Raw genomic sequence first — 15,695 nt, forward strand, 5'->3', positions numbered from 1 at the left:
TGCTGGGCCCCTGGAGAGCCCCAATTGCACTTGACCTTCAAACATGGAAACAGCCCTGGAAGGCTTCTGCTCCTGAGACAGAGCCAAACTGGAATTTATTTCAGGAACACCCTTTCCCAGAAGAGTATTCCGGGGCTCAAGTGGCCCCATGGGCCCCTGGGGGTGGGCTGGGCTGGGCAGGTCTCCATGGGAGAGGACAGTGCCTGTGAGGATCAGCTGCACCTTGCTGCCAGTGGCACTCGGGGGAGCCAGGTGCCAAGCTACCCCTGGAACATGTGGCTTCATTAGGCCCTGGGGACCTGCAAGGCCTTCCACAGAGGCTTTTGAGTGACCAAAGCTGGGGTCACCCTAGCTTGCTTCCAAGGGAGAGGGGTGGGCACACAGCTCACTGGGTTCCTCACTAGCACTCCAGAGCACCCTGGAGCATCCAGGTCAAGGCTGTGGGTAGGGGTAAGCAAGGCCCCAGCAGGTGTACTTTCCACCCCTTGGTGTCTGCTGGGGCCAGCAAGGGGCAAGGTGAGGTCCACCTGCATGTGAGGCTCGCTGGGGACTTCCTGACCTTTCCCAGAGGCAGAGGGGTCCTTGGGCAAGTTGCTGAGTCTCTGACCTCAGGTTCTTTGGTGTTGGTTAGTGCCCATTTCCTGGGTGGCTGACCAGGGCCTTGCAGAGATCTCCACCCACTATTCTTCAGGTGGGAATCTTGTGCTGCAGCCATCGACTTGCCATGAGCCCGTCTCAGCTTCCCACATGCAGAATGAGGGAGCTGTGGTGGCCACTGGACCCAGTTAGTGCTTGACATGATCTAGAGACAGCTTGAGCTGTGCAGAAGTGCTGATTTGGGCCCCAGCCTTCTCCAAGTCCTGCTCTGGCATCTGGCCACACCTGGATTCCCTCAGGTATAACCCAGCCACCTGGGCCCGCATGCCTGCGTTTCCTCGCACACCTCATGGTCTCTTCCCTGGTACTCCCTGCCAGCTGGAGTCCTGGGCATGGTCTACAAGAACACCAAAAGGAGGGAGTTGCTACGCACCCTCCTGTAGCAGAGCCCAGTGCACTGGGACAGTCCCTGGGTAAGAGCTGTTGTGGCCTAGACCAGGGGTGAGCAGGGGCGGGAGAAAAGGCCTACCTGGAAGGCCTACCAAGATGTACCCGTTGGAATCCACTCCAACCCCACAGCAGGCTCGCCTGCCTTCCTCACCTAGGGCTTCCAGGGACCACCGCAGAGCTGAGTCCACTTCATGGGGGCCAGTGCTCCACAATGGGGCTGTCAGGGGGAGCTAGTGCAGGCACCGGAGCAGTGCCCAGCCTGCTGTCCACCCTCATGCCAGCAGCTCCTAGAGGCCCAGGAGCCTCCCACAGGCCAGCCCCTGTCTTCCTCTGGGGTGCTGGTGGCCCTCATCCAGCTGGCGGCTCCGTGGGGATGGCCAAGGGAGACGAGTGAGCATCCTGGGGGTCACGGTCCATCCCTTTGCCTGGGCAGCCTGCACAGGAATCCACACGCTTCACTTCTCACCCTTGGCAACTCCATGGTCCAAGTTTTACTACCCTGATTTACAAATCAGGAAACAGTGACCTTCAAGGGAATTTTAGTGGTGGGTTTTTTGTTTTAAGCACTGGCGATCAAGCCAGGACGTCACATTCTCACATGATGGGCAACTACTCCACCACTGAGCCACACCCCAGCCCCATCCCTAAGTGTCTATCCCTTTAAGAACTTAGTTGTTGATTTTTTATTTTCTGGGGATTGAACTTGGTGCTTTGCGACTGAGCCCTTTTTTAAGAAATATATTTTACTAGTAGGTGACACAATACCTTTATTTTGATGCGGTGCTGAGGATGGAACAACTCAGGGCCTCACACCTGCTAGGTGAGTGTTCTACTACTGAGCCACAACCTCAGCCCCATCTCCAGCCCTTTTAATTTATTTTCTAATTTAAGACAGGGGCTCACTAAGTTGCCCAGGCTGTTCTCAAAACTTGGATCCTCCTGACTCGAGCTCCAGAGTTGCTGGAATTACAGGTGTGCACCACCGTGCCTGGCTGGGTTTCTATTTCTTCTCTCCCTTTTTTTTTTTTTTTTTTTTTTTTAAAAAAAGGTTTTTAGTTGTAGATGGACATTACCTTTATTTATTTTTATGCAATGCTGAGGATGGAACCCAGTGCCTCACACATGCTAGGCAAGCGCTCTACCACTGAGCAATGACCCCAACCCTCTCTCTTTTTTAAGTTTACTTTTTATTTTTGTGCTTCTGGCAATTGCACCAACGCCTGGCCCATGCAAATGCCCTACTGCTGAGCCACAGCCCGGTGTCCTGGGTTCCTGTTTCTAAATACCTTGTTCAGGTTGTCCCCGCGCCCGCAGCACCCGCTGGGCTTTTGCCTCCAGCACCTCCCCTAGACAGCTCTTTCCCCATAACTTTGGTTTTATCAGTGTTGAGTGCTTACATTGTGTCTGTTTGTATTCAGAACTGAGCCATAAGGCAAATTAGGCTTGTTTTCTATTTTCCGCCCAACTCTGTTTTCCTGGAGTTCCTAATAAGTTCTGAACTCTGCCTAGTCATTTGAATCTCCCCTGGGTGTGCTCAGTCACCTCCATGTCCTCAAGGGGTCTCTCCTGAGCCTCCTGCCAAGGGCAGGTGCCCTCCCCAGGTTCCATCCTGACCGCTGAGGTCCACCCTCCTTTGGTAGTGCAGGTTCCGGTGCTCACAAGGCACACGACTACATCCCTCTGGGCCGGAGCGCCTGCACGCCCAGGAGCTCCCTCTGCAGCACACTCCCTCACACACTCTAGGAAGCGGGTGAGGTGCAGGACTGAGGGGAGGTGGGAGGCACTGCAGAGATGGGAAGGGAAGGGGTGGAGTCTCCTCCCAAAGGTCTGCTGTGTGGGCACCTGGCTGTGTTGAGGAGGGTCCCTCCACTGCCCACCTGCAGGACTGCCTGTCTGTTGGTCGGGTGAGTCCAGCCCTAGCCTGCCCCCACCTCCACCCTTGACTGTAGCCTGCTCCATCCAGTTCCCTTGGGGATGGGGATGGGGCAGGGGTGAAGGAGGACAAGGGCAGGGACTTGGGGTAGGGAGGGCTGTCCGGAGGCCCCAGGAGAGCAACTTGTCCCCCAAGGCAGTCCCCACCCCGAGCTCAGCTGGCGTGAAGGAGAATTTGCTCCTGTGCTAACTCAGTGTGGCTTTGTGCCCAACAAGCAACCAGGGCTCCATAGAGTCAGGGCCTGGGCCTGGGCACCTGGGATGAGAGCTGGCCAAAGCCTCAGGTCAGGTGCCTCAGCCTCCAGCAGGTATAGCTGCTCCTAAACCAGTCTTCTGTCTGTGCCCCCGACTCCCTGCCCTGCTTCAGGCCTGTGTGTATGGCTGGGTGGGGGAGAGGGCCTCCCGGGGAGGGCCCCCACCTGCGGGTGAGTAATTCTGTTTACCTTTCCTGAGAGGCCTCCTGTCCTTTCATCTGCTCCAATTAGCCCAGCTCTGCCCAAGTGGCTCCAGCCCACGTGCTCCAGCAGCTGTGGGCACCCCTCCCCCAGAGCCTCAGGGCCACCTCGCCAGCTCTGCACAGCAGGAACACCAGCCTGGTCCCTTCTCCACCCCATGCACACATCCCACCAGGCGTCATGGTACCCACTGCGTGGGCCACCCCAGAGGCTGGCCAGTCCCCTCATGGGCTACCACTCTGGACTTGCCTCTGCCCAGCAATGTGGTCCTGGATGGCCTATCTGAACTTGGGGGTACAGACCCTCCTGCTGTACACCATGCCTCAAGTTAGACTCAGGGTGCACCCCCGCTGACCGGGGCCTCCCGCCCCGAAGACCTTCTGGCTGTTCCTGCACTCAGTGCTGGTGGGGGAGCGCTTTTCTGGCTGGTGTCAGCCCCACCCCCACCTGATAGGCAGTGTGCCCACCCACCGCAGGATGGAGCGTGGACTGCTGTGGGCAGGGCCTCTGCTCTCTGCACCTGGACCCATGGCGACTCTGGGAACCACTGCTCTCTGCTGTGGACAGTGCATGGCCCAGAACTTGCTGGGTGGCTGAAGCTGAGGGCAGAGGTTGGTCTCTACGGAAGAGCAGGCCTGAGCCAAGCGTCCATGGTCCTGCTGTCTCCAGGTGGGGGCTTCTGTCCACGTGGCCTCTCTCAGCCACCGCTGCCCCTTCACACACTGCTGGTGAGTAGAGACCTGCCAGGGCAGTGAGGCCAAAGCCTCCAGAGGGGTCATTGACCTGACCCAGGATGGGAGGCGGGACAGGCACTGCTAGCCACCTTGGGGACCCCTCCCACTCTCTGTGAAACTGCAATCGAAGGGGCCCCTCGAGGGGGTGCATCCTGCGCCCTTCCACACTGCCCACACCCACCCGGCCACTACTCCAGCTCTTTATTGGAGGACACACATTTCCACATGCACAGGACAGACACAGGCCTGCAGTTCATGACCCAACTTCCCACCACATGAACTCCTGCCCCAGGGGTGACATGCACAATGGGAGCTGCTGTCTCTCGACTCCATCAGGTGTCCAGTTCTGGGTTGTCCAGTGATGCCCTCTCTGATGCCTGAGCCCAGGAGATTCAGAAGGGGCTGTCAGCCAACCTAGGGAGGCCACAGGCCAAGGGGGTCTCCGCAGAGGGGTCCTGGCCAGCCCCATTGCTGCTGCCACACCTCACAAGTCGGAGTTCCTCACAGGAGGGGCCAGGGCGAGGCCCAGCGGGGGCCGAGGGGCTGCTGCTGCGCCGCTGGTCCTGCAGTGCCCTGCCCTCATGCCAGCGCCGCCAGCGCTGCAGCAACTCTGCCTGGACCTGGTGGGGGAGGAGACACAGTCCCAGCCCAACTGGTGGGCCTCCAAAGTGAACAGCCTCAGCCATGAGCCTCAGCCCCAGCCTCACTGAAGGGAAAGCCAGGGCCTGCAGAGCCCAGAGACCCCTACACTTGTGTTCCCTGAGGACCCTGGTGTCCTGACACCCAATGCCATGGCAACCATCTCGGTGATTGTGGGAGGAAGGGGAGAGCACACAGGGTGGGCGGGCATCTGCATCACCTGCGGGTCTGGCCCCTGCCTACCTCTTTACTGAGGAAGCAGTAGAGGACGGCCACCAGCAAGCCCTGGAAGGGAAGGGTGGTCAGAAGCCTGGCCCTGGGCGCAGCAGGGGAGGGCGGGGCCTTGGGCTCACCTGGAAGGAGCTGAGGAAGAGGTCAAAGAAGAGCTTGGCGGAGCGCAGGGTGCCCTGGGCCTGCTCGTCGGTCACAAAGGCGAAGACCACTTCGTGGACCCCCAGCAGGGGGATGAGGGTCAGGGTGGATCTGGCCAGCCTGCAGGGGTGGCGCTTGAGTACCCACAGACCCAGCTTCGCCCACGTGGCTGGGGCCCCCGTCTCTGGCCTCTCCATGTCGGTGAACCCCAGCCGCTGCCCATACCCACCGGAACTTGTAGTCGGTGTACTGCATCTGGCGGGCTTGGAGCTTGGTAATGAGAAGGTGAACCACGCGGACGAAGATGAAGAAGTTGATCTGGGAGGAGGGCACGGGTCCCGGCTGCCCAGGGTGCCACGCTGATGGCCCCCACTGGGCCCCAGCGGATGGGCCACAGCCACCTGTTCCTAGGCTGGCAGGCATCCAGCCAAGGAAGGCAGCCTGCCCGCAGCCCAGGCCAGTGTCCTGGTGAGTGCTGGATCCCTCCCTTCCTCCCAGGCAGGGTGCCCCCTAGTCTCCAGAAGGCCAAGGAGAGCCGGTTTCCTCACCAGTATGGCCAGGAAGACTGGGACACGCAGGATCCACCAGACGCCCATGTTGTCATTGCTGGTCCAGCACCTGTGGGCACAGCCACGCATGGCCTGGGGTGCACACAGCCCCTGCAAGTCTCTCAGCCCCCATCTTGAATTTTTTAAAATGTTTAAATATTGTTTTTAGTTGTCAGTGGATCTTTCGTTACTTATATGTGGCGCTGGGCTCTGATGTGCACCTCAGGAAAAGGAAGGAAAGGCCACAGTGACCCACTCCCCAGACACGAGGTGTGCACAGAAGCCCCGCCCCACCACCCCAGGCCCCGCGAGGAGCCCACACCAAGCGTGCCGGCTGTCATGGCCCGTTCTTCGTCTGCCCCTACTCACTGGACATTCTCAAACAGACACTTGACGACCACCCAGGGGATGATGAACAGCAAGGGCGCACCTGTAGGGGGGCAGAGGCTGTGGCCCTGCACTGCTGACCAGCCCACCCGATCCCAGCGCAGCTCACTCACCCCAGCCAATGCCCAGGTAGAGGGTGAAGAAGCTCCGCTCTGGGAAGGAGGCCAGGCCCAGCAGCCCGTGCAGGTACACGCCCTCCACCAGCAGCCAGCAGTAGTTGGCCACCACGCCGTACTGCATGATCACTGCAGCCACACGGCAGCCGGCCACCGCCTAGGCGGGCACAGCGCGGGCAGCTGTCAGGCCACCCTGCCTGCCTGAGATGGGGTGGTCCAGGTGGTCTGCTTTGGGCACTCACCCCATCACTGAGCCAGAGGCTGACACTGAGGTCATCCCCGATCTTCTGGCTGTAGCGGGTCTTCAGCAGCCAGTCGATGACCAGCACGGAGCTGGCCTTCAGCACAAAGGACACAAACAGGTTCACGTGGATGTAGTTGCGGGTGCAGTGCAGCTTGCTGCAGGGACAGTGAATCAGTGCCTGCCACCTGCCCCTAGGGCTGCCCTGTCCAGGTGATGGGCCACAGCGTACCTGAGGCCCAGCATGGTGGCCAGGGCGAGCAGCAGGGCCCCCAGGGACAGGGTGTAGCCCACGGTGTACATCACCTGGAAGCTACTGTACATCTTGGCTACCTTCTTCTGCAAACCACGTGGCAGGTCAGGGCTGGGAGATACTTCCCTGCCCCTGACCCAGTCCCACAGTGCCTGCCCACCCTCCGCTGACCTGGTCCTCGATCTCTTTGTCCTCCATCTGGCATTGAGAGGCGTTGCGCCATGGCTGTCCCCGGGGCCCACGCACCCACTGCCCGTCCGGCCCACACCTCTTGAAAACCAGGCGGTGCTGCACTAGGGCATGGGGACAGGCTCTGGTCAGTCTAGCCCCAGGTCCAGCCCCCTCAGCCACCCAGACCTTCCAGAGTTACCTTTGTGATACCAAGGCAGGTACCAGGGGCAAGAAATGTTGGCCGTGGTATTGGGAGGGGTGTCTGGCCAGCAGGAGTACTTGTCGAAGGTTCTGTTGCAGACCAGGTCTGCAGAGGTGGGGTGCGGGGGCTCCTCAGCAGAGCCTGCAGGCTAGGACCCTTCACACCTCCTCCTGGAAGCTCCTGAGCTTTGCCTTCTCCTCTCCAGACCTGCAGCCCAGAGCTGCAACCTCCCCACCTGATTGCCTCCCCCAGCCCTACCACGCCCACCCAGTCTCCAGCCCAGCCTGGTCCTGGCCTTGCCAGAGAACCTTCCCTTGGAGATCTCTGTCTCAAGTGTGTCCCAAACCCCCACCTCCCTGCAGCATCTTCCTCTGGGGGCTGAGCCCCAATTCCGTGCAGAGCCAACCCTACAGCTACCATAGGCTGCTCTTCCTCATCTGACAATGGTAGGCCTCAGGGTCCACTGTGTGGCCCTGAGTGACCACCAGCCAGGGTCTGCATCTGGCCCCTCTCCCTCCCACTTGCTTTGTCTGGGGGCTTTGCCAGCCATCTCCGTTGAGCACGGGGCAGCACAGCAGCAGGCAGGGCAGCGAAGCACACCAGTCCTGGGCAGTGCTGCCCCTTCTGTTTTCCCAACCGTGGGGGCCACCTGAACACCTGGGAAGCCTTCCTGAGAGGAAGCCCCAGGCTGCACAGTCAGGCAGGTGCTGGGGGCCTGCAGGGGGCTCACCAGTGGGGGGAGGCAGCAGGCTCATGTTGCGGTGGCATTGGTCACTGTAGAGCTTCCACTTCTCGAACAGGAAGTCCATTACCTGAGCGGAGAGGGCCTGTGGCTGGTGGACGGGTGGACAGCAGCCGGAAAGACAGAACAGAGACAGAGAACCAGTGGCGGTCAGCACAGGCAGGCTGGGGGCCCTGGGCAGGGGATGGTGGCTGTTCAGCCCTCACCTGGCAGGCCAGCAGCAGCAGCAGGAGGGGACGCCAGGGCCAGGTGGGGGACATGCCGCTGGGTGGCCGTCCCCTACATCTGGCAGAGGCCGCACAAGTGGGTCCTTGGGGGTGTTCAGGGGCCTCCTTGCACTGCAGAGGGTCAGAGCAGTGGGGTCTGGAGAGAGGCCTGGCCAGGGGTGTCCTGTGCCCCTAAAGCCAGCCCTCTGCCTCGGAGGGCTACTGATGAGGTGGCAGCTGCAGCAGGGGAAGCAGAAGTGGTCTGTGCCAGTGTGGGGCTGGGAGGAGATGCAGCGGACTGTCCCCCCACTGCGGCTGTCTGTCCAGTGACTCTGACAATTCCAGAGCCCCGGGGGGCAGCCACCCCCCACCCTCCTATGTGGCCACCCAAAGCTCATGGAGGAGGACCGGCCCCAGCCGTCTACTTCCTCCCTCAGCCTGGTGGCCTCAGCTGGGCCCAGTCCTCCCTGCATTCTTAGCCCCGGGAAAGCAGGCTGATGAGGTAAACTGACCTGCTTGGGGTGCCAAGCATGAGGGTGGGGTACCCAGGCCCATCCATCACTTCACCCCAGTGCCAGGCCAGCTCCCCACCATGCCAGGGGCCAGGTGTGTGGGACACATGCTCAGGTGGTCTCTGCCACACTCATGCCACCTTTCCCAGCACCAGCATGCCCATGTGACCCCATGGCCCTCATCCGAGACTCAGGCTGGGCTTCTGGGTCCCCTGGGGCACCACAGGCTGGCTGGCAGCACATTCTTTTGAGGTTAGCATAGCCAGTGGGGGGGGCCCAAAGGGTTGCCCCCACCTGCTGCCTGCGGGGCTTGGAGAGCCCAGCATCTGTCCCGGGGAGCTCGGGCAGCCCTGCAGATGGGCAGAGCTCTCTCTGCCCCAACAGAGTCCTGAGGGCGAGTCCAGAGGTGCTCCCTGGGGCCTGCAGGGCTCGGTGGGCCTTACTGCAAGCCCAAGACCGTGACGGGCCCTTCCCCGTGCACTCCAGAAAGGAGGAGCAGTGTCCAGCTGGATGGACAGACAGATGGCTAGCTGGAAGACAGTGCCAGGAAGACTCGGGAGTAGGGAAGGAGAGGGGTGAGGCTGTGGCTATGGGAGGGGTTTCCAGGTGGGCCTGGGCACCTGGTTGAGAAGGGGAAGCCTGAATTCTAACCCTTCACAGTAAACGCAGTTCAGCCTGGGGGGGTCAGCCCGGTGACAGGTGGCACTCAGCCATTGCTGCTCTGCACAGCCCTGGCTCACAGCCTGCTAGGGCACTCCCCAACCCAGCTGGAACCTTCAGTCATGCAGGGCCTGTGGGAGGCAGGACCCAGGAGTGGCAGGTCCTCAGTCCCTGACCCAGCTGGGGAGACATTCAGGCTCAGGGTCAAGGGAGCGACCCACGGAGTGAAGGACTCTTTTTGAAAATATGTATTTATTTACTTTTGGTACCGGGATTGAACCCAGGGGCGCTTAACCACTGAGCCACATCCCTAGCCCATTTTTGTATTTTATTTAGACACAGGGTCTTGCTGAGTTGCTTATGGCCTCACTGAGTTGCTGAGGCTGGCCTTGAACTTGGGATCCTCCTGCCTCAACCTCCTGAACAGCTTGGATTACAGGTGCGCCCTGCCGCCCACTACAAGGAAGGACTCTTGCTGAGGGCAGGGCACTGGCAGGTAGGTGGGGGAGTGTGGTGTCCCTAGTTCTGGTTCTCATCAAACAACCCTATCTGCTGTTGCCGCCAGTCTACGGAGCCGGGCTGGGTCGGGAGTAGCCCAGCCAGGAGCAGTCCTCCCATCTGAAGCCTCCTGTCCACTGTGTCTAGCCCCCACCTGAGAGCTGCTGGGCTCCCCAGAGGCCCTGGAGGAGAAGGGCTGGTGGGTGGGCATATTTGTGGGGTAGGGGGAAAGTGACAGGGATGGCCAGGGTGGAGAGACCCTGAAGTCACAGGCAGGGGGCACAGGAGGAAGGATGTGGCCCAGGCACTGTGGGAGGACGGCCAGTGAGGAGACCCCGAGGCCCCAGAACCCAAATTCACTCCAAAATCCCTGTTGGGAAAATGGGAGCATTTTGACACCTTTTTGCTGACCTCCCAGGGCCATGAGGACCTTTGAAGCTGACTGTGGGAAAGACTGGGCCTGGTCCACTCCAGAGGCTGCTCAAGCCAGGGCTGGCCACCAGGTTCCATCGGTCTGGGAACCCAGAGTACAGCAGGGTCCAGAGGCAGGGTCGAGGGGCTGCTGCTCTGGGCCCCCTGGGGCCCTGGGCTTTCTACGTGGCCGCTTGTCCAAGGGAAGCACGCTGCATGCCCCCCGTCCCACCCCACAGGTCAGGAGGGTAGGGCTGCTCAGCGTCCCAGGCCACAGGCTAGACAGGTTCAAGGACTCCTGGGCTCCAGGTCCCTGGGGGTCAGAGCCTCCGACCCCTCCTCAAAATACAAGAGGCCTGGGCAATCCAGCTCTGGATCTCTGATAGAAACTGGGGAAGGAAAAGTCAGCAAGCCCTCCACCTGCGGGGTGGCAAGGGGGTGTGGGCAGATCCCCAGACTCTTCTGTTCTGGGAAGGAGTGGCAGGGGTGTGTGGCCCAACTTCCAGCTGCGTGAGTGAGGCCGAGGTTCCCCAAGCTCCTGCTGGGAGCTCTCAGGCAGGAGGCTGGTCCCAGGGAAGCGGGCAGACACACCGCCCGGGCCAAGGCAAATAATTTAACTTCCCAAGTCGGGATCCCTGAGGGTGACCGGCCTCCAGGGGGCAGAGGGTTGTCACCTACAGGGAAGCACTGATGGACCTGAGTGGTGTCCAGGCCCCCACTGTGGGGCACCACTGACCCCAGAGACAGCCCTGCAGTGCCAAGATAGACAGCTGTCAAATGAGTGAGTGGGCGGGAACCCTGGGGTGCAGGGGATGTGCACTCCAGGGGCTCCCATTGGCCAGAGCCCTGGCCCGCCCTTTTCCACCTTATCACCTCCCTGGGAAGGAGCACGTGGGGGTGGGGGACACCGGATGGCAGACCAGACAAGCATCCTACCCTTCTTCTTCTTGGACCAGGTGAGTGAACCCCGTCTCTGGCTCCAGACTTGAAGGGTCGGAAGTGAGCCGAGGATTAGATATGATGCTGGGACGCCCCCAAGCTGCAACCCAGTCTCCCCAGCCCTGCTACCAGCAGGCCCCTCCCTCCTCACCTCCTCCCCAGCAAACTCTCTGGCCACAAGGCCACCTGGGTTTGACCTGGCTGGTCCACTACTTGTGGCTGGCACAACCCCCATGCCAGTTCCAGCAAGACACATGACTCAGGTGTTTCTGGCAAGGCCAATGTCACACCGATCTCCACTGGGGGTAGCTGAGGGACCCCAGTGGGTGACCCACTAACCAAGGAAGGCAGGAGACTGCCCTTGGTGCCCCAGGACCCAAAGGGGTAGGGAGGGCGCCTCAGGCTGAGGGAGGTGGGAGGTGGGATGTTTCTGTGGAACCCAAGTAGTTGGAAGGTCATGGCCTGGGGGTGGGATTGGGGCCACAGGCTGTTGACAGTGCTGGGCAAGCCTGGGATGCAGGCCAGAGTGTGCCGAGATCCACCCCCAACGCAGAAGGACAGCAAAACAGCCCTGGCTGGTCCTCAGAGGACGGCAGCCGCCAAGAGGGGAGGGGTCCGACTGTTCTGAGTTGGGGTGCGAGGCATAGATCCCCCTGACCCAGAAGAGGGAGGAAAACCGCCAGAGAGGCTGGAGTAGGGCAGGGTAGGGCAGTGACCTGCACTCGCCCCGGGGTCAAAGTCACAAGTGGAAGGACAGTCCGGCAGGGTTCCGATTCCCCGCACCCACCCTGGGAAACCCGGGTGCTGCTGGGGAGTCCTGGGGAGCAGGGACGCGCCAGGGCGGGAAGCCCGAGCTGCCGGGGACTCTGGGCCTTGGGGTGCAGCCGCGGTGCTGCGTGGGCGTGCATGGCCGAAGGGCGAGGGGCTGGAGGGAGGGCGCGTGCCAGCGCCTGCGGCCCTCCTCACCCAGGTCCCCCAGGGGAGAAGAGCTCGCGGGGAGACCCTGAGACTCCTGAGCCGACGGTGCTGGACCAGGTTACCGTCCAAGCGCTGAGGGCGCATCCCTGGGCTGGGAAACGATGTGTCCGACGTGGGCACGGACGGCGACAGCCGGGCCCGAGGACCGCCGGCTCCCGATGCCCTACTCCGCGCGCCCCGGCCGCGCCCGCCCGCGCCCGCGCCCTGGGGACCCGGCCAGGTGCTCACCGCGCGGCTCCGCCGGGCTCCCTGGGTCCTCCGCGCCCGCAGCCGCTTTCCTCCCCGCGCGGGTCCGCGCCAGCCCCCGCCAGCCCCGCGCCTACTGCGCTCGGACTTTCTGGCGGCGACGCTGGGCGGCGAGGGGGCGGGCGGGAGCGGCCCGCCGGGTGGGGCAGCCGAGGGTCCCCGCCCGCGCCCAGCGCGGCTGACCGGCGGCGGGCGGCGGCGAGCGCGGACTCGGCCCCTCGCAGCGCGCTCCGCGGACCCTGCCCGCGCTATCCCCAGGGCCTCTCCTCCGCCGACCTCCGCCTTAGACCCGCGACTCTCGACCCTGATGGCGGACCCCTGGGCACAGACCCTGACCCGGACTGCGACCCCGCGAACCCTGGCCCCGCAGACCTTGATCCCGCGCATCGAGTCCTGTAGACCCTCGACCCCACGGACCGACCCTGTTTGGTGGATACGGGCGGGTGTTGTGGGCTCTCCCCACTGATCCCCGCCCGCTGACCCTGGCCCCGGCAGGTGGCGGCCGGGCAGGTCTCAGCTGCCCGCAGGGACGCGTGTGTCAGTGCGCGGGGGCGTGCTGGGGTGCGGGCCTTAGCTGAGACCCCTTCCTCTTGCTTCATCTGTGTTCCCAGGGTCTCACCACTGTGTTCCTGGTTACCTTCCTGATTCTGGGAAGGAGTGACACACACTTACTCCCACCCAGCTCCTGGGTGACACCTTCTGCCACCAATCCTGCATTGCAGATGGGGACTCCTGGGGGCCAGAATGTGGGGCTCAGGAGGTCTCCAGCCAAGTGACCCCTAGGTGCCCCTTTCACCCTTTCTGTGCCACACCCAGGTCTCAGACCCTCTTCCAGCATACCCATTCTGTAGCCCCTGCTGGCTGCCCAGCCTGCACCCTGCCACTGTGCCACCCCAGGTGCCTCCTCCCCTGAGGACTGACAGCAGCTGAGCCAGACACTGGGAGGAGTACATTTTCACCCCCACCAACTGACCCCTAAAGCCAACGTCCAAGGTGCTGTGGCCCTTCTGCAGCACCCGCGTCAACCCTCAGCACTAACTCACCACCCTTCCGCCCAAGCATGCCCCAACACCATCAGGGCCTGCTGCTGCCCAGCGACTTCGGGGTCACCAAATCCATTGGTGTTTCTGGGCCTCAGCTCTCCTGGCTTTGCATGTTCTGGACACTGACGGTCATGTCTTCTAGGAAGTTCTCTGTGTGAGGGTTTCCAGAACAGGCTCCTCCAGCCTCCTCGCCCCTCTTCCTGGAGCTGTCTTGCCTCCATAGTTCCCAGAGAACCCCCGACACACACACACATGTCGTTGGACCCGCTGAGAGCCCTCTCCCCTGACCACTCCTTCCAGGGCCTCTCCTCTACCCTCACCTTCAAGACACCTGGCACTGGGTCCAAGGCCTGCTCTCAGGCAGCCCAGTCCATCTCCACGTGCTTCTCTCATGCTTCTCTGGAATCTCTCTGCTCTCTCCATATCACCCCTGTCCTGGCCGCCACCCGCTGGGACACCTTCCCTAGCTCACAGGTCAACCCGAGTCAGTCCTTTGTCCTGGGGCCCTTCTCCAGGACTCTAGTGCTGTTTAGGGGCATCGGAACCCCAGATCCCCCATGGGCTTCTCCACCCTTGAGGTCTCACTGCCCCATAGGTGCTGCAGGTCATGGGCTTCGGACACCTCCCTGACCTTCGCAGGCCTGCCCTGCAGCCAGGCTTGGGGCTCAGGACAGGGTGCTCCTGGGGCACTTCTTGCAGTTTGCACCCCATTCTTGCCAGTTGGTCTGCAACCGGGGCCCAGCACAGCTGGGCTCAGGCAATGGCCAGAAGGCAAAGGTCTCCGCCTGCTGGTGGGCTGCCTGTGCCCCTTACCCCACCCTTCTTGGGGCACAGATCACGAGCTTTGCTCTTGGGGGACTGAGTCCTGCAGCCCGATCTGTCCCTGAAAGTGGGGTAACGGGGCCACCCCTTGGCTGAGGCTCGGTGGGGCAGTGCCGTGTCGGGGAGCTGGAGGAACTGGCCCCCACAGCTGGGGGAGAGGGAGTGGGGTCTCCCGCTCTGGGGCTGTGCTCCCACCCTCCTCTACCCAGGGCAGGTTCTTCCTGGAGGTTGGGGAGGAGGGGTCTCAAGAGGGTCTTCCCGCTGGGCCTCGTTTCCTGAGGACAGCGGTGGGGCACAGCAGGAGCGGCCATGTGGCATGCCTGCAGAGAGCACACTCAGCAGGATGCCATGGACGCAGCTGACCTCACGTCCGGGATTCTCTGCTTACCCAGACGGTCAGTCTCCAAGCACCCCTAGGCCATGCCAGCCTGTAAAATCCAGATTTAGCAAGAATATTTCTGGGGGAAAAAAACCCTGCTGAGTCAGGGGAAGCCCTCCACCCCACCCCACTCCCTGTCCTCCACCCCTGCTGATGTCCCATTGCCCTCGCCTGCCTGCAGCAAGAATCCTAGTAGGTTAGCCAGAATTCTCCTCACCTTCTGTGTTCCTGGCTGGAATTTTCCATTCGCTGACCCCCACCTGCCCTGGGCAGTCAGTCTCCACTGGCCAGCTGTGCTCTGAGCCCAGGTGCACACTGAGATTTCTTTGCCCCTACCACTACAGCCTGAATAAAATCTGTTTTTGCCAGTGTGGCTACTGTCCTGCTCTGGGTTTCTCCCACTTTCGAAAGACGTAAACAGAGGGAGAGCTGGGAACGAGGGCGGCTGGGCCTTCCCACGGAGCCTGAGGCCTGGGGACAGGGACCGTGCCTGCCCTCCACAAGTCCCCTTCCTCCTTCTTGAAGGGGCCCTCCAGGGAGGTGAGCTGCTGCTGAACTCGGGGCAAGCTGCAAATGTTCTCAGGGCCCAGCAAACGGGGACGTTTAGGGAAGGGGACAGAAAGAGGGCAGTGAAGCAGCCCCTGGACCCGGTGTCCCTGGGGGGCTCTTTCTTCCAGGACTGAAGTGCATTAGCACATCGGCACTTCTGTATTTAGGAGCTGGGGCTGAACCCAGGGGCACTCCAACCCTGAGACACAATCCGTCATTTTTACTTTGCGACAGAGCCTGGCTGAGGCACTGAGGCTGGCTTTGAACTTGGGATCCTCCTACCTCGGCCTCCCGAGTCTCTGGGGTCACGGCGTGCGCCCCATGCCTGCACGCTAGATCTCTTGCTATGGTTTTGCAGCCAGCTTTCCTCCCCGCAACCTGTGAGCGTCCCTCACAAGTTTGAGGACTTGTCTCCGTGGTGCTGGCCAGGCGGCTGGTACTGTGCTCTGGGGGTGCAGCAGGTTCGCTCAGTCACTCTCAGGCTGCAGGACCAACAGAGGTGCAAAGCGCAAGGCCCAGGGCCTGGGCGTCCAGGCCGCGCCCAGTGCCTTGCCCTCGCTCGCGAGTGGGAAGAGTGTGCGTGAGAGGCAAGCAGAGAAGAGGCACCGGCGGG

At 61.8% G+C, this 15,695-nt stretch overlaps 1 protein-coding gene across 8 annotated transcripts; it reads right to left on the minus strand.

Annotated features, from left to right (window-relative positions):
* Positions 1-4,352: 4,352 nt before the first annotated feature.
* Gcgr (glucagon receptor) lies at positions 4,353-12,888 on the minus strand. 8 transcript variants are annotated; one of them, XM_047542681.1, is made up of 16 exons: positions 12,662-12,679; positions 11,063-11,110; positions 8,046-8,177; positions 7,828-7,930; positions 7,095-7,202; positions 6,896-7,017; positions 6,704-6,810; positions 6,473-6,629; positions 6,228-6,387; positions 6,097-6,157; positions 5,728-5,797; positions 5,409-5,497; positions 5,161-5,299; positions 5,051-5,092; positions 4,652-4,788; positions 4,353-4,545 (listed from the first exon to the last, which is right to left on the minus strand). In XM_047542681.1, the coding sequence occupies exons 1-16, from the start codon at positions 12,674-12,676 to the stop codon at positions 4,422-4,424; spliced, it is 1,614 nt and encodes a 537-aa protein (XP_047398637.1). In that variant the 5' UTR covers positions 12,677-12,679; the 3' UTR covers positions 4,353-4,421. The 8 variants fall into 8 exon arrangements, with proteins under 8 accessions (XP_047398637.1, XP_047398644.1, XP_047398645.1 ...); XM_047542688.1 differs by lacking the exon at positions 12,662-12,679 and adding an exon at positions 12,272-12,585; XM_047542689.1 differs by lacking the exons at positions 11,063-11,110; positions 12,662-12,679 and adding an exon at positions 12,711-12,888.
* Between the last annotated feature and the right edge of the window lie 2,807 nt (positions 12,889-15,695).

This window comes from Sciurus carolinensis, chromosome 3, assembly GCF_902686445.1.
Source record: "Sciurus carolinensis chromosome 3, mSciCar1.2, whole genome shotgun sequence".
In the NCBI taxonomy this organism is placed as follows: domain Eukaryota; kingdom Metazoa; phylum Chordata; class Mammalia; order Rodentia; family Sciuridae; genus Sciurus; species Sciurus carolinensis.